The sequence below is a fragment of the Hypanus sabinus genome, chromosome 2 (assembly GCF_030144855.1).
Source record: "Hypanus sabinus isolate sHypSab1 chromosome 2, sHypSab1.hap1, whole genome shotgun sequence".
Classification (NCBI taxonomy): Eukaryota; Metazoa; Chordata; class Chondrichthyes; order Myliobatiformes; family Dasyatidae; genus Hypanus; species Hypanus sabinus.
In genome coordinates this window covers 129858671-129879959 of record NC_082707.1, presented here as the reverse complement: position 1 = coordinate 129879959, position 21289 = coordinate 129858671, and the positions used below count along the sequence as shown (strand labels likewise).

The 21289-nt window shown below is 38.1% G+C and overlaps 1 protein-coding gene across 1 annotated transcript in view; it reads left to right on the top strand.

The window, feature by feature from the left end:
- The window catches only part of dcaf5 (ddb1 and cul4 associated factor 5), a 65995-nt gene that overhangs the window by 20663 nt on the left and 24043 nt on the right, over positions 1-21289 (top strand). The window contains exons 5-6 of the mRNA XM_059955016.1: positions 5298-5427; positions 13596-13809. Of these exons, the coding sequence (XP_059810999.1) occupies positions 5298-5427; positions 13596-13809 (344 nt within the window). The remainder of the gene's footprint in view (positions 1-5297; positions 5428-13595; positions 13810-21289) is intronic.

Here is a 21289-nt window from a genome sequence, read left to right as displayed (position 1 = left end):
AAATATAAAGCCCTTTCTGTTATGTAGCCTTGACCTAATTCACTGCGTGCATGGGTTCAATGATTGTGATCTTCCAGAGGAAAGAAAATTGAACTAGAGAACTCTAATCTAAAATCTATTGTGATGCTTCTCTAAGTTGATTATAGTTTACTTTTTTAAAACATGCATCAGAGTGTTGCTGACACGCAGTTTAAGGAACTTCCGTTTCTTCCTGCCATCACTTGTGCCATTCCCTCACTGAAAAATAAACATACTCTGCACTTGCATTGCGAAGTTGCAATTGATTAACCTTGATAGGTAGGACTTACTTCATTTCATCAGTGCTGCAAATATTGTTGAGCTAGCATGCATTGTGGTGCAAGTTCTGCTTAATGCTTCATTTGTACTCTTAGGTACTGTTCAGTTTATGCCAGTGGTAGAATATGTGAAGGGAGAAACCTGGCTTGAACGCTGTTTACAATTTAGTGAATAGGTCCAAGAATGTACAACATATCCCAGTGAAAGAATTTAAACTAGAAGCAGAAGAATGCATTTATTTTAAAAATTTACCTTATCAAAATCCATGTCAGTAATAGACAACATATCCTTCAATGATTTTTTGTGTTTGGGGGGGGGGGGATTTTCACATTAAATCAATACGTAGCCCTTTTCATTTAAACCTCTTCTTAAACATTTAATCACCACTCCTAGTAATCTCCTTGATGGGTCAGAATTGTGTTGTTTGTCTGGCTTTTCCAGAAAAATATCTTAGGAGATGTTCCTACATAGAAAGTGCATTTAAAGCTCTTGAGAGTTATATAAGTGCCATAAACCATAGTCATAAATGTCAAAAACCGTGTGGGAAGATGAAATATAAAGGTAAGCTAGCCAATAATATCAGAGGATACCAAAAGATATATATATATATTAAGAATAAATGAGAGATAAGAGTGGATATTGGACCACTGGAAAATAATACTAGAGAGGTAGTTACATGGGACAAAGGAATGGTGAATGTGCATAATAAATATTTTGCATTACTCTTCACTGTGGAAGACACTAGCAGTATGCCAGAGATTAGAGAGTGTAAAGACAGAAGTATATAGTTGTTATTACTAAGGAGAAGGTGCTTGGGAAGCTGAAAAGTCTGAAGGTATGAAAGTCACCTGGACCAGATGGACTACTCCCCAGAGTTGTGAAAGAGGTAGCTGAAGAGATTGTGGAGGCGTTAGTAATGATCTTTCAAGAATCACTAGATGATATTCCACAGGGATCGGTATTGGGACCACTTCTTTTAATGTTATATGTCAACAATTTGGATAATGGAATTCATAGCTTTCTGGCCAAGTTGTAGAAAATACAAAGACAGTTGGAGGGGCAGATAGTGTTGAGGAAGCAGGGAGTCTGCAGAAGGTCTTTGAGAGATTGGGAGAATAGGCGGAGAAGCGGCAGATGGAATACAGTCGGCCCTCCTTATCCACAAGGGATTTGTTCTAAGACCTCCTGAGGATACCAAAAAACGCGGATGCTCAAGACCCTTATATAAATTGGCGTAGTATTTGCATATAACCTATGCACATCCTCCCGTATATTTTAAATCATCTCTAGATTACTTATAATACCTAATACAATGTAAGTGCTATGTAAATAGTTGTTATACTGTAATGTTTAGGGAATATTGACAAGCAAAAAAAAACGCACATGTTCCTCTCGCTCACAAGACAAGCAGCAAACGAACGAAACGCGAGGCGAACAGTGATCAAACGACGAGTAAAATTTATAATACCTGTACAGTAGTTGTTACATTGTTTTGATTGGGGAATAAAGATGCTTTGGAGGAGGCTCAATAACTAAAGTCAGGAACTGTGAAGGTTGGGGACTGTGGATCTTCAAGCATTGAATGTCGAGACTTCAGAATTGCAGAATTGCACTTTCTCTGGGAACGCTGCTGCAGCCTTGGCATTAGCCGATGCCTGTTCTCCTGTGATCTTTACGTTTTTGAGGCTGTAATGCTTTACATAGCCAGCAAGCTCCCCTACTAGCTTTAAACATTTTTCTCTCGCTCTCATCAACCCCATCTGCTTTATTGTGTGAATGCTCCATTTGATCTTATGCCCACTTCGGAATGCGACATGCCACTTTTCAAAAGATCTAATATTTCTACTTTCTTGGTGAAAGATAGCACTTTACGCTCCCTCTTAGTCTTTGAGGAATTGCTTTGGCCACCTAATTGCTTTTTAGGAGCCATTTTTTCACAGGAACAAAGTAATGAATGAGACACGAGGTGAACAATGCTCAAACAGCAAGTGCTGGAAGAGCACTTCCGGGTTTTCTCGATTTGCGGTTGGTTGAATTTGCGCATGCGGAACTTGCGGATAAAGAGTGCTGACTGTATGTCTGTGTATGACCATGCACTTTGGTAGAAGGAATAAAGGCATAGACTGTTTTCAAGATGGGGAGAAAATTCAAAAATCAGGGGGGCAAAGGGACTTGGGAGTCTTTGTGCAGGATTCCCTAAAGGTTGACTTGCTGGTTGCATTGGTTTTGGAGAAAGCAAATGCAGTGTTAGCATTCATTTCAAGAGGACTGGAATATAAGAGCAAGAATGTGATGCTGAGACTTTATAAGGCATTGGTCAGACAGCACCAGTAGGTTTGGGCCCCCTATTGAGGAAAAGATGTGCTGTCATTGGAGAGGGTCCAAGGAGGTTCACAAAAAATGATAGGTTAATGTGTGAGGAACGTTTGATGGCTCTGGGCCTGTAATTGCTGGAGTTTAGAAGAATGAGGGGGGATTTCATTGACATTTTTTGCATATTGAAAAGCCAAGGTAGAGTGAATGTGGTGAGTACGTTTCCTATAGTAAATGAGTCTAGGACCAGAAGGCACAGCCTCAGAATAGAGGGATGTTCATTTAGAACAAAGATGAGAAGGAATTTTGTTAGCCAGAAAGAGGTGAATCTGTGGTTATCATTGCCATGAATGGCTATGGGGACCAAGTCGTTGAGTATATTTAAAACAGGTTGATAGGCAGCAAGGGTTACAGGGAGAAGGCAGTAGAATGGTTGAGATGGATAATACTGTAAATCAGCCATGATGGAGTGGTAGAGCTTACTCAATGGGCCAAGTGGCTTAATTCTGCTCCAATGTCTTAAGGACTTATGACCTTCCCCCACTCTAAATTTATTCCATTGACTGAGGAAAGCTGACCTAAAGTCGATTGCTTCAGTCGGTTCAATTGGTATCCTCATCTCATTAACAAAGTTATGGAAATATGGTTTCCTGGATTAAAGCTGGATGGATAAACTTTTCACACTTGTATTACTTTAAAGGCCAATTAGATTACTGATACCTGTATTTTGAATCAATAATTTATTACAACTTGGGCTTTGCTTCTTGCTTGTTGCTACACAATGCAGTAACTACAATAGAAATAAAATTAAAGGTACATCCACTTTAGGTAATTATGCTGAAGAGCTATAGTTTGAAGATGAAATATAACATTACTCCTATGTTTGAACTGTGAATGCAACATAATATTTCAGGAGCCTTCTTGTTCTGGTCATTCGCTCTTATTCCTGCCAGCCCTTCCATCAGGCAGAATTTTTTTTTTAAAAGCTTAAAACACACACCATCAAGCTCAAGGGCAAGTTCTGTTGTGTTACAAGACTTTTGTACAGTAAAGATGAACTTGATCTCTCAATCTACCTCATCATGGCCTTTACACCTTATTTGTCTAGCTGCACTACATTTCCACTTTCTCTGTAACTAACACTACTGCATTATGTTCATACTGTTCACTTTGTGCTTGTGATTTGAAATGTTCTCTATGAATGGCATGCAAAACAAAGCTTACTGTATCTTGGAGCATGTACAGTGAATTGATTATCAATTAATTTAATTGCCTGCGCTATAGATCTGACATGCCTGGATTCTTGAAATCTCTATGAAACCTGATGTGCTGAGTGTAAATAATCTGCATTTAAACATGAATACAACAATTTTAATACTTTTTGCCATTAGCTGTTTTTACTTTGCTCTGTTAGTGTACCTGACATTGAATTATCCGGTACTATATATAATACTGCCAGAGAAAGATCAAATGGCATTTCAAATTGCATCTACAGGTATTATCATTCAGCCAGAATATGTAGGCAAAATATATTAGCAAATCAAAGCACAATATTATTAGTGTGGGATGATTGATTTAATTATACTGGGAAGGATGTTCAAAGTGAATTATGGATTGGAAAAAAATTGTTGGTTTATTTGTGCCACTTTGTCACTAAGCTTGCAAAACTAAGAATTTATCAAAAACCTCCCAATTTATATCGAAGCATTACTACACTCCCTTAGAATACAAGTTAAATCTGCTGTATAAATGATCAACTGGTATAATGTTTTTATTAAAAAAAACCACATGACAATTAAATCATTGTCCTGCATGAGTCATGGATCTAGATAACACATTAATTCAATTTTGCTGACTTTTTCATTTCATCTGTTAACTGACAAAACAGATCTATTAAATCGATTTTCATTAGATGCTGTCTGGAAATAACATCAGTACTAAATTTATTCCAGCTTGTCAAAATATGGAGCATGCAATTTTTAAACCCCCCCCCCCCAGTTATACAGCTAACACATGTTTTAAATTGCTATACAATTATAGAGCATTCACACAAATGTATGAATGATCAATTCTTGAATTTTATGAGTTAAAGCACAGAATTTGTCTGAATCCTGGTTAATAGCTAGCCTTATTTGTACATTTGCAATCCCTCCTCAGATTATGAAGGGATTCCAGTCCTGTGAATTGTTGGTAACCAAAACAGTTCACAAGTTGGAAATGCCACCACAACTCAAGTTCCCATGTATCAGAAAATGCCTGCAATCTCGCAGCAGGCAACGCATCCAACCTGCCAGACTCCCAAACACTCATTTATTATGTATAGCTATCCATAGGTCAGGAATTCATAAGCTAGCAGGGATATTTAGTACAAAGTAAATTTTTTTTCCTCCATTTTGTAAGTTGTTTAACATAGTTGTAAGCCATTTTCAACATTAAAGTAGCCACTTTAGAGCTTTAGTAACAAACTTAATCCCTCAGTTTAATTGGATATTGTGATGGATGAGTGTATTGATTTTTCTCAATGTTACATTATCAGTTGGCACTTTCACAAATGTAACTTGTGGCACTTGACTTTCATAAATGATAAGTCAGTGTGTTAAAATTAATATTATAATTAAAACCTCAGTTGTATCTTTATTTTCATTAGCTAAAATTTTTAACCTTCAATTGTATCTTATTTGTTTCAGAACCTTTTTGTTTGGCAAATTACCCTTCAGCCTTTCACAGTGTGATGTTTAATCCTGTGGAACCCAGACTCTTGGCCACTGCAAATTCCAAAGAAGGAGTGGGTCTTTGGGACATCCGTAAGCCGCGAAGGTGAGCTGATTCTCAGATTTGACCTTTATTTTTTTCATGGTTTTGCTTTGCCATGACTTTGGGAGAAGTGAATGTCATGGAAATTGTGGAACTGATTTAATTCATAATAGTAAAAATACTGATTAAGAATTGTCAGCAATTAATCAGGTTGCATGGCAATATTTCAGGGCTCTTCATCAAATGCTTACCTAATAAATTGTGGATACACTATTATACTAATTATCAAGCCATCAAGTAATATTCATAGGTTCTTGATCACATTTTTAAACATTGGGTAGCTCATAAATGAACTTTTCAAGTCAAGTCAAGTTGCTTTTTATTATCGTTTCGACCATAACTGCTGGTACAGTACACAGTAAAAACGAGACAATGGTGTATACTCTTCAATAATGTTGATGGTGTTGTAATTAATTTTTTGTTTTAAATATGAGATTGATTTTTCATCGTTTCTATTTGATTTTGATCTTAGACTTTCTTAGACTGCATAAACATAATAAATCATGAATATTCAAAACAGAATAAGATTATTTTGAACTGTAAGTCGCAGCTGCTTAATTTATCTTTATTTTGAAGAATTAAGTTCCCACTTTTTGATTGTTGCTTAATTCAGATTATTTCACTTATTTCAGCGCAATATTGTATTATTAAGAATAAACTGTGAATTAATCTTCAATGTTTAAATAAGTGAGTAATTTTAGTGTTGTGAAATCATTTCTGATTCCCTTTGGAAGTGAAAAAAGAAACCTTTGCCTATGATATAATTAATGCTTTGGATAGATGCCACAGTGGTATAGAGGTTAGCACAATGCTATTACAGCTCGTGGTGTTCTGAAGTTCAATCCTGTCACCCTTCTGTAAGATGTTTGTACTTGCTCCCCAAAGAATGTGTGGGTTTTCCGCAGCTGCTCCGGTTTCATCCTGCAGTCCAAAGACGTACCGTGTAGTTAATTGGTCAGTGTAATTTATCCCGTGATTAGGTTAGGTTTAATCAGGGTTGTTGGTGGTTGCACAGCATGGCTCGGAGGGCCCAGAGGGCCTACTCTGTACCGTATTGCTAATTAAATAATGATGAAACTACCTCATGGGAGGTACTGTGTAATAATTAAAATGTCCCATTAGTTTGTGTGTAGACATGGACAGTATGTAACTGTAGGATTGTCTTAAGACCTAAATTCATTGCACTATAATCAAATTGAATTTAGGAAGGCAATAGTTGTAAATTTTATTACAATTTTAAAGAATATTAAATGTAGAAAAATACAGCGACACCAAATATAAAACATTGCACTTTTGCCGTGGTCTTATGGAATCATTTAAGTAATTCTAAGTAAAACAAGATTGAAAAATTAAAACGAACTGCAAATACTGAAAACCTGAGATTCTTTCAAGTACAGAGATGACCAAAAACTGCTTCCCTTGCACTTCTCTCTTCTACTCTTTACAGTGGAAATAAACCAGCAGCAATCATGCCATTTATTGCCTTCCTAGGTGAATTATTACATTGATGCAATCGTCGTAGAATGGGAATCCACTTTGTCAGGCACCTTTGCTTCATCTACAAAACGCAGGACTTCCCAGTGTCTAACTATTTCAGTTCCAATCCCCATCCCCATTCCAGTATGTCAATCCACGGCCTCCTCTGTTGCCAAGATTGGGCCACTCTTATGCTGAAGGAGCAACACCTCATATTCTGTCTGGGTAGCCTCTAATGCCGACGCTCATCTCATGCCGATGGCATGATGACATCGATTTCTTTAACTTCTGGTAATTTTTCCCCCTCCTCCTTCCCTCTTCAGTTACCCACTTTGGCTCCCCTCTTACCTATTCCCTTCTCCTCACCTGCCTATCACCTCCCCCAGTACCTATCCTTCCCTTTCTCCCATGGTCCATTCTCCTCTCCTTTCAGATTTTCCCTTCTTCAGTGCTTTACCTTTTCCACCTATCACTATCCAGCTTGACCTTCTTCCCCTCCCCCACCTTCTTGTTCTGGCTTCTTCCCCCTTTTCCAGTACCGATGAATGACATGGGCCTGAAATGTCAACTGTTTATTCCTTTCAATAGATGCTAACCTGTTCTGCTGAGTTCCTCCGGCATTTTGTGCGTGTGTAACTCCAGCTTTCTTTCAACCTTGGTCGTATTATTTGGGTGGATTGCAGCTTGCAGCTAGTGGCAGCTGTATTCATGAATTCCCATAGAAGAATACAGCACATGGAATGTAATGGGGAAAGATCAAATGATGGTAAACGCCTTGACAAGTTCTGCAAATCAGAAGCAAAAGTGGAAGAAAGTTATGAAACTGTCCATCCATTTTTTTTATATTTGTAAAATGAGGATTTGATTTCAAGGAACAATAAGAAATTGTTGTATTTTGAAAGGCAAATTGAAATTAATGAAATGAATCTCAGGGTAATATATGTATTTTGTTAATAAATTTAATTTGAACTTTGTATAAGATTCAACTGAATTTTTATGCTGGTGAATTGAAATTGGTGATGATTAATAGTAGTTTTCATATATTCTGCATGATTTTTCAATATTGAAACTAAGCTTATTTATTTATTGTATAATTTTTGGTTGGAGTTTCTGTAATTTTATATAATTGACCTGTCTGCATTAATATCCTAAGAGCATAGTCTGGAAAGGAAGATTAAAGATTTTTTCTTCCACGTTCAAATGCACAACAATTTAAATCACTCCATTTCACTGTGTTTAAAAAAATAATAATAATTAATAACTCATCTTTTCAGATAAATTTGTATGTCACTTCAAGTAAGCATAGGATCAGGTCATCTAGTCAAATCATAATTAATACGTAAGCCAGTCCCATTTGCAAAATTCTGCAATATCCGTGTGCAATATAAATCAGCCTCAGCTCTGAATTTTTCATTTGCCTCAAAGCTTTTTTTGAAAATAGTTCTAAGTTTCCTCAGCTCCTTCTTTTAATAACTAGTACCTAGTGTTACCTTTGAACAGACTATTTCAAAAGGATGAAAAAGATGCATCTGTAATTTTAAGGCACCTCCAGAGAAAATGGGTCTCCTTACTGACCTGATCAAAACTTATTTTAATACCTCCTTGCCAGAGTAAATGAAAGGCTAAGTCATGTAATCTGTTAACATACTATGACCCATTGGCCTAAGTATCATTCTGTGGAATCTATGCTGCTTTTAACCCCAAGGGTTAAAAAGGTACTCAACTGCAACAAAGCTTCTACCCCTGTATTGTCTTTTTAAACTATCTGACCTTTTTGTCAACTGAGTATATAATAGAAGTGGGCCATTTAGCCCTTCAAGCCTGTTCTGCTTTTCAATATGGTTGTGGTTCATATTCAAATTAAGTATTCCCTTTCTTTCCATAAATGTTGATTCCCCTAGCTCCAAGACCCATATCTTAATTCCCTCTTGAATATACTTAACAATGTTGCTTCAAGTTGCCTGTTGTAGTAGAGAATTCCACAGGTTTGCCACTCTGGTTGAAGAAATTTATCCACACCTCATTTCTGTTTGATATAACCCCTTAGCCTTGTACATTAACCACTGTTTTTGGACAGCACTGCCATTAGTAACACCCTTCCTGCATCTATTCTGTCTAATCATGTATAAACTTTTTGTAGGTATGTATAAGATCCCCTCTCATTCTTCTAAACTCTTAATGCAGGCTTTATAAAGCTTTCAGAGAGTAGTTCTGCCATCCCAGAAATTAATCCAACAAATATTTGCTACAGATTCATCATAACAAGAGCACCCATATATTCTTACCTTTACTTTGAAATGTACTGCCTCATAGGAATGGTGAGCATAAAACAGTTAGATTGTCATAAGACCCCAGCTTTTAGAAAAGGAACATCTGTGAGCCCTATGAAAGTATTTTTACCATTGACACTTGTCCTTCATGTTCAATGTCACTACTCTAGCTGTATCTCCCACATGTCAAATGATAAAATAATTTTAACTGGTCTGGAAGTGTATAGCTACAACAACTTTCACAAGTACACTGCCATTTGATACAGTGTCTGCTTGACTGGCAGACCAGCAACCATCCTAAATATTAATATCCTCTTCCAATAACATATAGTGACCAGAGTCTGTACCGTCTACAAAATTTACTGCATCAGTGCTACCCTAACAGCACCCCTCAGGCATGTGACATCAATTATCTGTTCAGACAATGATAGCAGGTACATGGGACTTCACCACCTGCAGGTTCCCTGTCAATTTGCATAAAATCCTTATTTTTATTTATTTTACTAGTCCTCCATCTTCAGTAGGTCCAAGTTCGGCCATGCAGGGATTGGGTCTGTGATAAAGGTGGCAAATGCAGTGTTGGCATTTATTTCAAGGGGATCAGAATATAAAAGCAAGGAGATAATGTGAAGCTTTATAAGGCACTAGTCAGGTCGCACTTGGAGTACTGTCAAAAGTTTTGGGCCTCATATCTCAGATAGGATTGGAGAGAGTCCAGAGGCAAAGAGAACTGCTGTGAGTGAGTCTTAAAAGAGTTAATTATTTAACTTGCATTATTATTGAAAGGTCAGATATTAATCACCATGTTCACTACCATGCTGAGTGAAGTATGGTTATTATTTGCTCATCTCAATCTTGCAGGGCTGTGTTGGAAACAGCACATCAACACTCAAACCAACATCAACACCTTTCATCACTTCCTCCTTTTGTTTACTTCCATTCCACCTTGTCTACCTGTATTTCCAAAATAGTATTCATTAGAAAAACATAAAAATAAGGCTCCAAGTTTGGTCAAAACTTAATTGAAAAATGAACTCATCTTAAAAATGCCTGAAAACTGGGCACACGTCTGTCCTTGTAAAGGGAACAATAAAAACAAGGGAGCAACCAACAAATCCATGTTGGATATCCCAGTTTAATCCACAGATCTCAAGCATATGTTAATCTGCCTCTACAGGTCTTTTCTAATAAATTCCCTACCACTCATATTAGATTGATTGGCCTACAATCACCTGTCTTATCCCTGCTGTCCTTCTTGAAGAAAATTACCTTTTTGCTGTCTTCCAGTCTCACCGTAGCAAGTGAAAATTTAAATATCTCAGTCATCATTCTCCTCCCTAGTCTACCATAGCTGTCCAGGATGCATTTCATCAGGCCCTTGGGATTTATCCACTTTTATGCTTACTAAGAGAAACAATGTTGTAAAGTACTTCACAATTTCACTATCCCCATTGAAATCTCCACCCACAGTGTTTTCTACTTCATGAATTCAGATAAAAAGTGTTCATTTAAGAGTTAGCCCATATCTATATGGGTTTTACCTTTGGTGTCTCATGGGCTCCACCTTTTCCTGGGATCCCTCTTGCACTTAATATGCTTCAAAATTATCTTGGGGTTTATCCTTATCTGTCAGTGATAGTGTATGTGTGTCCCTTCTTTGTCCTCCTATTTCTTTTCAAAATACCCCTAGACCCTTTCTATTCCTGAAGAGCTTCTGACATTTTCAATGCTCTACACCTACCACATGCTTGCTTTTAATTTCTTTTCAAACTCTTAATAAACTTAGACTTGCTCCCCTTACCTATCACCATTGTGAGAATACTTGCGCGCTGAACTCTTACTGTTTCATTTTTTTTAAAAGATTCCCACTTGAAAGATAGTTACTTGCAAGTGGCTGCACCAGTCTATTTTCCAGATCCTGCCTAATGATTTTAAAATCAGTCTTCCTCATAGTATTTTTAACTATGTTTTTGCTTTCGTCACAGAAGATATAAGCCTCAGTATGTCCTTGTGCAACTTAATTTCCACACCTGCAGACACCAGTCAGTTTAGATTGACATGATCACAATCATCATCAGTACATGTGCACCACAAGGCTCGGTGTTTAACCCCTGCCTCTACTAACTTTGTAAGACTGCGAGGCTAAGCACAGTTCCAATGCCATATTTAAGTTTGCTGACGACACCACTATTGTTAGCTGATCAAAGGTGGTGACATGTCAGCATATAGGAGGGAGATTGAAAGTCTGGCTGAGTGGTGCCACAACAACAACCTCTCACTCAATGGCAACAAGACCAAGAAGCTGATGATTGACTGCAGGAGCAGGAAATCAGAGGTTCATTAGCCAGTCTTTATCAGGGGATCAGAGGTGAAGAGGGTTAGTGACTTTAAATTCCTTGATGTTATCATTTCTGAGGACCTGTCCAGCACATAAGTGCCATTAGAAAGAAAGCAGAGCAGTGCCTCAACTTTCACAGAAGTTTACGAAGATTCGGTGTGACATCTAAAACTTTGATAAACTTCTATAGATGTACAGTGGTGAACATACTGACTGGCTGTGTCACAGCATGGTATGAAAACACAATGACCTTGAATGGAAAAGCCTACAAAAAGTAGTGGATACAGCCCAGTCCATCATGATTAAAGCCCTCCACACAACAGAGCACATCTACATGGGATGTTGTCTTACAAAAGCATTGTACATCATCAAGGACCAGGCCATGCCCTCTTCTTGCTGCTGCTATCAGGAAGGAAGTACAGAAGCCTCAGAACCCACATCACCAGGTTCAGGAACAGTTATTACCCCTCAGCCATCAGCCTCTTGAGCAGAAGGGATAACTTCACCTCCACTTCACTCATCCCAACTACCTATCATTCACTACCTATGGACTCACTTTCAAGGACTCATCATCTTTGATATTTATTGCTTTCTAAAAATTTCTTTGTATTTACTGTGAATGCCCACAAGAAAATCCATCCCAGGGTTGTATATAGTGACAATTATGTACTTCAATAATAAGTGTACTTTGAGCTCACTTTGATCTTTGAAAATATGACCAATTTTAAAATAGCTATTAGGGCAGTTGGAAGCTTGACGGAGCATTAATATTCAGTGAAACTTTCTTAATGGGCTGATATATTTAGACCCTTTCCTAATGGGCTGATCACTGCCTGGGATGTGGAGAAAACAGAAATGTAACTCTGAACTAATTCAGAATCGACGATAGTTTGATTTCTTTTACCTGCATTTCTGAATTGTATTAGAGCAAATGTTCTTGTTTCTAAATTACTCATTTCTCCATGTTCTTGTGTTTCCTTGAGCAACATTTATAATTGTTGGAAAATCTAAATACGTAACCGATTAGTTGCATGAATGAACCAATTACACAAGTTTTTGTAGAACATCCTGTCAAGGAAAGGAAGTTGATTGGGCAGTGAAAATATGACCACTTCAGCTAAATTCTCTCCCATAGATTTTCCTCAAAAATTTCAGGTCATCGAAGAAATTGAGCATTTGGCTTTTGTATTGCTGGTGGAAAGGTTTTCTACTCTCAGCATTAAACAGGTGAAATAAAGATGTCTAGTTTTCTGTTTTTCTCATTGTAAGTTGCTGTTGATGAAAATCAGTTGACACTGGAAGTAGGCAGTTTTTGTAGAGTGGTTTATGTAGGCTGTGTCTTGTGTTTTAAATGCTTCTTAGTATACTCCACAATCTTTAGCATTTATTAGCAGATAACCTTGGGTCAAGATAATTTTCAAATATTAAATTTCCTGAGCAAGTAGTAGGTACAGTAATTAGTAAAAATTAGGAAACCTGAATACAACTTAAGAAATGTATCAATGGGAAAAACATTATTGTTCAGCAATTTTCATTCTTATGTAACTTTTAAATAGTTTTAACGACAGAGCTTATCATCAAATTTTTATCCCCAATTCCCTTGAAAGTAAATTCCTATCCTGTAAATAGTTTTTGGATCATACCAAAGTTACTGCGATGATTTTGGACACTAAAGGTAAAACACTATCCTTTTGACAAAGGAATAATAAGGTCTGGTATCTCAGATACTCCTACATGAAATTCTGGATTCCTTTGGTATGCGATCAAGTGTGAAGTATGGACTTATTTGGTATTGGAAGTTAGTTCTAATTAGGGTTCATTAGTTAACCAGCATGCTATGTTCCTGAATCTGAGGCAATATTTCTACATGTCCTATCAGAAGGGAACTTTGATTTAGAATTTGTGCAATTTGTGTACTGTAAAATAGTGCTGATCAAGAAATGGGACTGATTTTTCTGTGGTTGTGTAAAGCAGATGGATTTGTGTATCGACATTATTTCATTGAAATGACAGATACATCCCCAAGTAGTCCGTTTCATGTTGATAGCTTGTGGTAGTTATGTAACTCTTGTTTTTTTTTCTTGCAGTTCATTGCTTCGTTATGGTGGGAAACTTCCCATGCAAAGTGCCATGAGTGTCCGCTTCAACAGCAGTGGGACCCAGCTACTAGCGCTGCGGCGTCGCCTGCCTCCAGTGTTATATGACATTCACTCACCACAGTCCGTATTTGAGTTCGATAACCAAGGCTATTTTAATTCTTGCACCATGAAGAGCTGTTGCTTTGCAGGAGACCGCGATCAAGTAAGTGAAAACTATTTAAAAGAAATGATAAGTGAACAATTTTCGTTTAGTGAACGATTTTCTCTTCTGTTGGTGAACTGGAGTAAATTGTGGTTAGCTCAACATTGCATGAAGTTATTTGTTAAGTTGCTTAATAAACTACATTGGCTATTATGTTCTTGTATAAATGCATGACATTATGAAAAAAATTTTGCTATCTTCAAAATCTGTTGAATAGTTTGAGGTGTGTGCATACTTATTGTATGTGTGTGTTTAATTTTCTTTTCAATGTTACCTTTAAGTGGGGTGGAAGTTCAGATACACTCGAGGGAGGTGAAGATGATTGTTTCCTTTATGTACATGTCAGACATACTTGAGTATTCCAAGAATAATCTATGCTGTTGATACTCAGTGAGGCAGTATGTCTGGTTAACTTGTTACATTTTTATCTTCCTCTAGTGAGAGTTTTGTATATATGGATGAGCTAAAAAGCTCGATTGATTTAACTAAATTTAATGGTATAATTTTTAATGAGCTCTTTAATAAATTTGAGCAGTGAACTAGACTTTTGCAAAAAATGATTAAAATGTCGATAAAACAATATGTCTGTTAAGAGCCTATAAAGGAGTTATACTGCTGATTGAAAAATCACAGTACGTAAACCTCAGCAAGTGTAGGGGGCTCTGTTGACTGCTGATGCGATGTGCTGGTGATAGTTCCTTTTTCTTTGTGTACCATCTTCTATTTTGCCAATATTACTTGTGGAATATGATCTGCTGTTGGGGGAAAAAAAAGTTTGCTCTGAGTTTGTTCATGACAGTGCTGTGCACTGCGTAATGGGGCCATTTTTGTTTCAATGCAGAATTTGCACACATTTGTTGGGAAATGATAAATGAGACCTGGAAATTAGATTTCTCCCTTTGCTCATGTACAAAACGGGTGTTGTCTGTCAGTCATTTAGAAACCCCCTAAAACAGTGAAATTCAGAAAGTATGCTGTTTTGTAAAAGGGATTGTAAGGCTGGGTTACCCCATTTATAGCATTAATTTTTATGGTTCCCATTGGTAGATGACCACAGAAATCTTGACTACCACTTGAGTTCCTAGAAATCGTGTCACAGCTGCAACAGTTTCTATGGTAGCCAGAACCAAATAGAGTGGCAGTTGTGAAGAAGCGGGACAATGTGGAGGAAAGGGTTGGATGGGCATATTTCTGCTGGACTGTGCATCAACCACCCTAAACATCTGCTAAGATCTAGTCCCATGTAGCAAGTGGCTTAAAGCAAAGCAGGGGTACATTACTCTAGAAAAGATTGCAGCATCTCTGATATGGTTTATTTCTGAAATCTTCACTAGGCACTGAAAATTCCACCAGTTACATAACAGATGCACCACTGGAAACTGAGATGAACATATGCAGGTGGCAATACCTTGCTTGGTGTCCCAGTTTGGTCCTTTTATTCAAGTCTCTTGTGCAGTTTACTCCAGCTTATTGAAAACTTAAAATGATGGTCAAAGATAGCACTTGCTGCATTTCTGTTTGAGGGCAGAGATGAGTGTCGGTCATATTTGTCATTTTCACCTGCAAAAATGAATGACGGAATTGATGACTTTGTCACTACCTTTGTGGATGATGTGAAGGAAGGTGGACGGGCAAGTTGTATTGAGGAAGTATGGAGCCTGCTGAAGGACTTGGGTTAGGAGAATGGGCAAAGAATTGGCAGGTGGAATATAGTGTAGTAAAGTATATGGTCATGTACTTTGGTAGAAGGAATAAAGGTGTGGCCTATTTTTTAAATGGAGGACAAATTCAGAAATCAGGTGCGAAGAGGAAGTCAGGCAGGATTCAATAAAGGTTAACTTGCAGGTAGAGTCAATGGGAAGGAAAGCAAATACAATTTTAAGAGGACTAGGATATAAAAGCAAAGATATAATGCTGAAGCTTTATAAGGCATTGGCCACACCTCACTTGGAGTATTGTGAGCAGTTTTGGGCCCCTTATTTAATAAAGGATTTGCTGGCATTGGAGAGGATCCAGAGGAGGTTCACGAGAACGATTCCAGGAATGAAAGGGTTATCGTGTGAGGAGGGTTTGATGGCTCTTGGCCTATACTCACAGGAGTTTAGAAGAATGAGAATGGATCTCATTGAAATCTATTGAATATTGAAAGAGTGTATGTGGAGAGGATGTTTCCTATGGTCAATGAGTTTAGGATCAGAGCTTGCAGCCTCCGAATACAAGGCTGTCCCTTTAGAACAGAGATTAGGAGGGATCTCTTTAGCCAGAAGGTTGTGAATCTGTGGAATTTGTTGCTATGGACGACTGAGGAGGTCAAGTCATTGGGTATATTTAAAGTGGAAGTTGATAGATTCTTGATTAGTAAGGGCATCAAAGGTTATGGGGAGAAAGTGCGAGAATGGTGTTGTGAGGGATAATAAATCAGCCATGATGAAATGGTGGAGCGGCACTGATGAGCCAAATGGCCTAGTCCTGATCCTATGTCTTTTGGACTTATGGTCTTAAATGATGCCATGCATCATTAACCATGCTGTGGTGAATCTACCCTGGTCTGATTTCATAATCGCAAGTGTGCTATTGAAAATTATGTGTAACCTGAAATTGCTATCTGTAGGCAGAATCTGTGAAATTACTAATATTGAAACTCTGCGAAGTTTGTAATTCTACTCTTATGTGCTCAAAATGTTACAAAATTTAAAACTGTGCTCTCAAGATGAGCCCTTGGGATCAGAATGGCTTACTTCCACTCAATTCTCTGGATTTTGAGGCAGCTGATAAGATTGATGTAGGGTCCATGCACTCTGGCATAGGTAAACAAGAAATGTCAAACTGTGTGCATGAGTGTATTGGGAGATGGCGTGCTCCACCACTGCTCAACTAGAACTCTGTATGCAGTGAGTAAGTGGACTCAAGATTTTCAGTGCCATCTGTAGCTGCAGAGATTGTGGAGGCATTAATAGCCTTCTTTCAAGAATCACCAGATTCTGGAATAGTTCCAGGGGACTAGAAAACTGCAAATGTCACTCCACTCTTTAAGAAGGGAGGGAGGCAGAAGAAAGGAAATTATTGGCCAGTTAGCCTACTTCAGTGGTTGGGAACATGTTAGAGTCCATTATTAATCAAGTAATTTATTTATTTAGAGGTACAGCTCTGATTAGGCCCTTCGAACCACGCCACCCTAGCTTAGTCACAGTGCAATTTACAATGACCAGTTACCCAACCAACGGTGTGTGTCTGGACTGGAAGGAAACTGGAGCACATGGAGGAAACCCACACAGTCATAGGGAGAATGTACAAACTCATTACAGTCAGTGCTAGGAATTAAACTCAGGTCACCAGTACCGTAAAGCGCTGTGCTAACCACTATGCTACCATGGCACCCAAAGGATGAGATATCAGGGTACTTGGAAGTGCATGATAAAGTAGGCCAAAGCCAGCATGGTTTCCTTAAGGGGAAATCTTGCCTAACAAATCTGTTGGAATTCTTTGAGGAAATAACAGGAAGGATAGACCAGGGAGAGTCATTGGCTGTTGTTTACATGAATTTTCAGAAGACCTTTGACAAGGTGCCTCATGTTAGGCTGCTGAACAAGATGAGAACCCATGGAAAAATACTTGCATGGATAGAAGATTGGTTGACTGGCAAGAGGCAAAGAGTCAGAAGAAAAAAGCCCTCTTCTGATTGGCTGTTGGTGACAAGCGGTGTTCCGCAGGATTTGGTATTGAGACCACTTCGTTTCACGTTACATGTCATTGATTTGGATGATGGAATTGATGGCATCGTGGCCAAGTTTGCAGACATTACAAATATAGGTGTCAGATAATGTTGAATCAGGGAATCAGCAGAAAGGGCTGGGAGAATGAGCAAGAAGTGGCAAATGGAATCTAGTGCAGGAAAGTGTGCGGTCATGCACTTTGGTAGAAGGAATAGAGGCATAGACTATTTTCTAAATGGGGAGATAATCCAAAAATCAGAGGTGCAAAGGGACTTCGGAGTCCTTGTGCAGGATTCCCTAAAGGTTAACTTGCAGGTTGGATTGGTGCTAAGGAAAGCAAGTGCAATATTAGCTTTCATTTCAAGAGGACCAGAATATAAACACAAGTATGTAATGCTAAGGCCTTATATGACATTGATCAAACTACACTTGGAGTAAAGAGAGCAGTTTTGGATCCCTTATCTAAGAAAAGGTATTGGAGAGAGTCCAGAGACAATTCACGAGACTAATTCCAGAGTATGAAAGGGTTAACTTATGCGGAGCGTTTATTGACTCTGAGCCTGTACTTGAAAGAGTTTAGTAGAATTGGGGGGAGGGAATCTTATTGAAACCTATCAAACTTTGAAAGGCTTAGTCAAACTGGATGTGGATGTTTCCCATAGTGGGTGAGTCTAGAAGGCACAGCCTCAGAATTGAGGGATGTCCAATCATGATAGAGGTGAGATGGAATTTCTTTAGCCAGAGTGTGGTGAATCTGTGGAATTCATTGCCACAGACCACTGTGGAGGCCAAGTCACTGGGTATATTTAAAGCTAGGTTTGATATGTTTTTGGTTAGTCAGGGTGTCAAAGGTTATGGGGAGAAGACAGGAGAATGCGGTTGAGAGGGATAATAAATCAGTCATGATGGAAAGGCAAAGCAGACTCGATGGACTGAGCTGAGTGCCCTAATTCTGCCTGCTATGACTTTTAAGGTTTTATGGTATTCATATATGTAATGCTACAATCTGGACACTAGAGGGTGCAATGATTTGTATGCATTTTTTTGGGTTTTTATGACTAAATTTTCTCAATATGATAATTACTATCTGATGTCTTTTGTAGTTACACAAATAACATTAATGTTTAATCTTGTGTGTTTGCATAAGCTTTCCCATCTTTCATAAGATTTCAGTACTATATATTAATGATGCTGTTAATACTAAAAGGGTTCAAAAATATATCCTTGAAAAACAATCTTTTGTTTTGAACATAAAATTACACAACTGAAAATTTATGGATCAGTTTAAACTGAATTTATTGTTTTCACTTGGCTGATAAACTTGACTTTGTCACTGAAAAATTAAATACATTTCTGATATAGCATGATGATATAGCATCATTTCCAAATAGTTTTAAGGAATTCTTAAGGAAAAAGAGCAGTGTAGTGATGTAAGTGCCCAGAGTGTTTCCTTGTGGAATGCAGCACTAAAAACTTCATGATGTGCTGGATTGTGCTGCTGGAGGCCAGTGGATTCAGAGAAAGCTGCAAGATAGCATTGTGACACATCTTAGACTTCTATTTCTGCATACTGCAGTGCAAAAGTCAGCAATACTAGTGGTTAGATTTTCTCACACACACAGCATCTGACCTTCCCCGTATCCCCGGCATTTTCTCCAATTTTGTGTGCTGCATTTTGGTTTCTGGTGGTTCACTATTTTGCCATACATCTAGCATGTCACACTCATTTGAATGGGGGGGGGGGGGTAACCAACCTTCATTTAAAATGTATCCACGGAGCAAAATTTCAAATGATTGAGTACGACTGGATCAGTAGCAGTAAGCAGGCAGGTGTAGCAGTAGTTAGTAAACCAAATGGCACATGGAAATTTATTTGAAAGAAGTTAGAGTTTGAAAATAGAAAAGTATTGTTACAATTGTACAGCATGTTGAAGTACTGTGAGTACTTTTTAAAGAAAGGATGCACTAGCTGAAAGGCACTCCAAGAGTGGTTCACAAGCAAACTCCTGGGATAAGTTAGCTTTCTGTTATGAATGTAGCTAAAGAAACTGGATTCATATTCTTTGGAGTTTAAAAGAATTAAGGATAATCTTATTGAAGTATAAGCTAAGTAGGCACGAGAGAGTAGATGTCAAGAGGTTTCATTAGTGGGAGAATCTTGGATGACGTGACAGCAAACATTTAAAACTGAGGCGTGTAGGAAATTCTTCTCTCAAAGATGATGAATCTCTGGAATTCTCGACCAAAGAACATTATGGAGACTAGATCATTGGAGGTATTTAAGGAGGAGATTTAATTTTTTTTTGAAAGATTAGTCATTTGAAAGGAATTGAGGCCTGGGTAGGTCAGCCATGATCTTACTGAATGATGCAGCAGGATTGAGGGACCAGATGGCCTACTCTTTTTCCTGCTTAGGTTTGTCCTTGTGTAGCTTTAGATGTCTTTCTTTTAAAATTTGTGCTATATATTTTTATTAATAGCAGTTTTGTGAATGTTTTAAATATTTTTACTTACTATTCCACATTGCATTAGAAAATATTTTTACTGCTTCCAACTTTTCTCGTATCATTAGGGATTTGCCAGGAGCCATCAGTGTGTCCTGCTTGGTTTCCACAGTCTGCAACCCAGTCAGTACTTGTGGCCTCCTGCACCTTATAGTTGGGTTCCAGTACCAAGGCCAAAACTGTAACACTATTGGGAACTGTGGGGCTAACACTGACAGTGACTGCAAAGTATGGTCCAAGTCTAGTCCTTTGAGAGGGGAACGGTGTCAGGTTAACATGATTTGATCCAAATTTTGCCTATAAAGCAACTGCTGTTTGTGGTACAAAATCTTAACAATGGTGAAGTAAACATTATGTGAAAATACAAAATAGTAATTTTCATGAGTCACTGCACTGACAATCATGAAGCAATATTACCCTTTTTCCAAGAAATCAAAGCTATAAACTCATTATACTTATATCCTGATACAAAGTTCCAACCTGAAATGTCAACAGATACCTCCTCCCGGAGAGGCCGCTTGACCTGTTGAGTCCTTTGTGATTGTTGCTCGTGTTTACCAGTGTATTGTCCAACCACACAGACTTGGAGTTGCCATGTTCTCTTGTTATTCTGCACTAAGCTAGCAATAGCTGCATTCAATGTTGCCAAGATTGTCAGGAGGTATGAAAGACCCAATATTCTGTTCTCTCTAATAATCCCTGGTGAAACTACCAATTTATTTGGAAATCTGTTGATGGATTCATTCTGCTCTCATTTGCCATTACCCCACAACTATCCCTCCAAAGGGTTCACTGCTCTGTAGTGTACAATCCGCTGTTAAACTAATGATGACCCACTGTACAGCTGTACTAGAGAATGGCAACACTTGTTGGAAACTTCGGTTAGAAATTGTTGCCTTTTATTGAGAAAAAAGCTTCAAATTCTCAAGGATGAAATCAGACTGGCTTTGTCCAAACCTGTCATATGATTTCTGTGAGTTCAGCTCTACTTGGGCCAGAACTTTGATTATGTTGGATCTTGCACTCTAAACCTGCTGTGTTAAACCAGAATTAGATTATACCTTTCGTTTCAATTGTGGCTTTGTAGATTCATCAGCAAAAAGTTGAGGCAGCAATGGGAATGGGAATGGCAACAATGGGAATAAGGCAATGTGTACTGGTTCCTTCATGACAGCTTAAGAGCAAAATGATTGTGATTTTACATTAAATAACTTTACTGTACATGACTAATAAAATTGAGGCTTAGCCTTGTCATGATACATG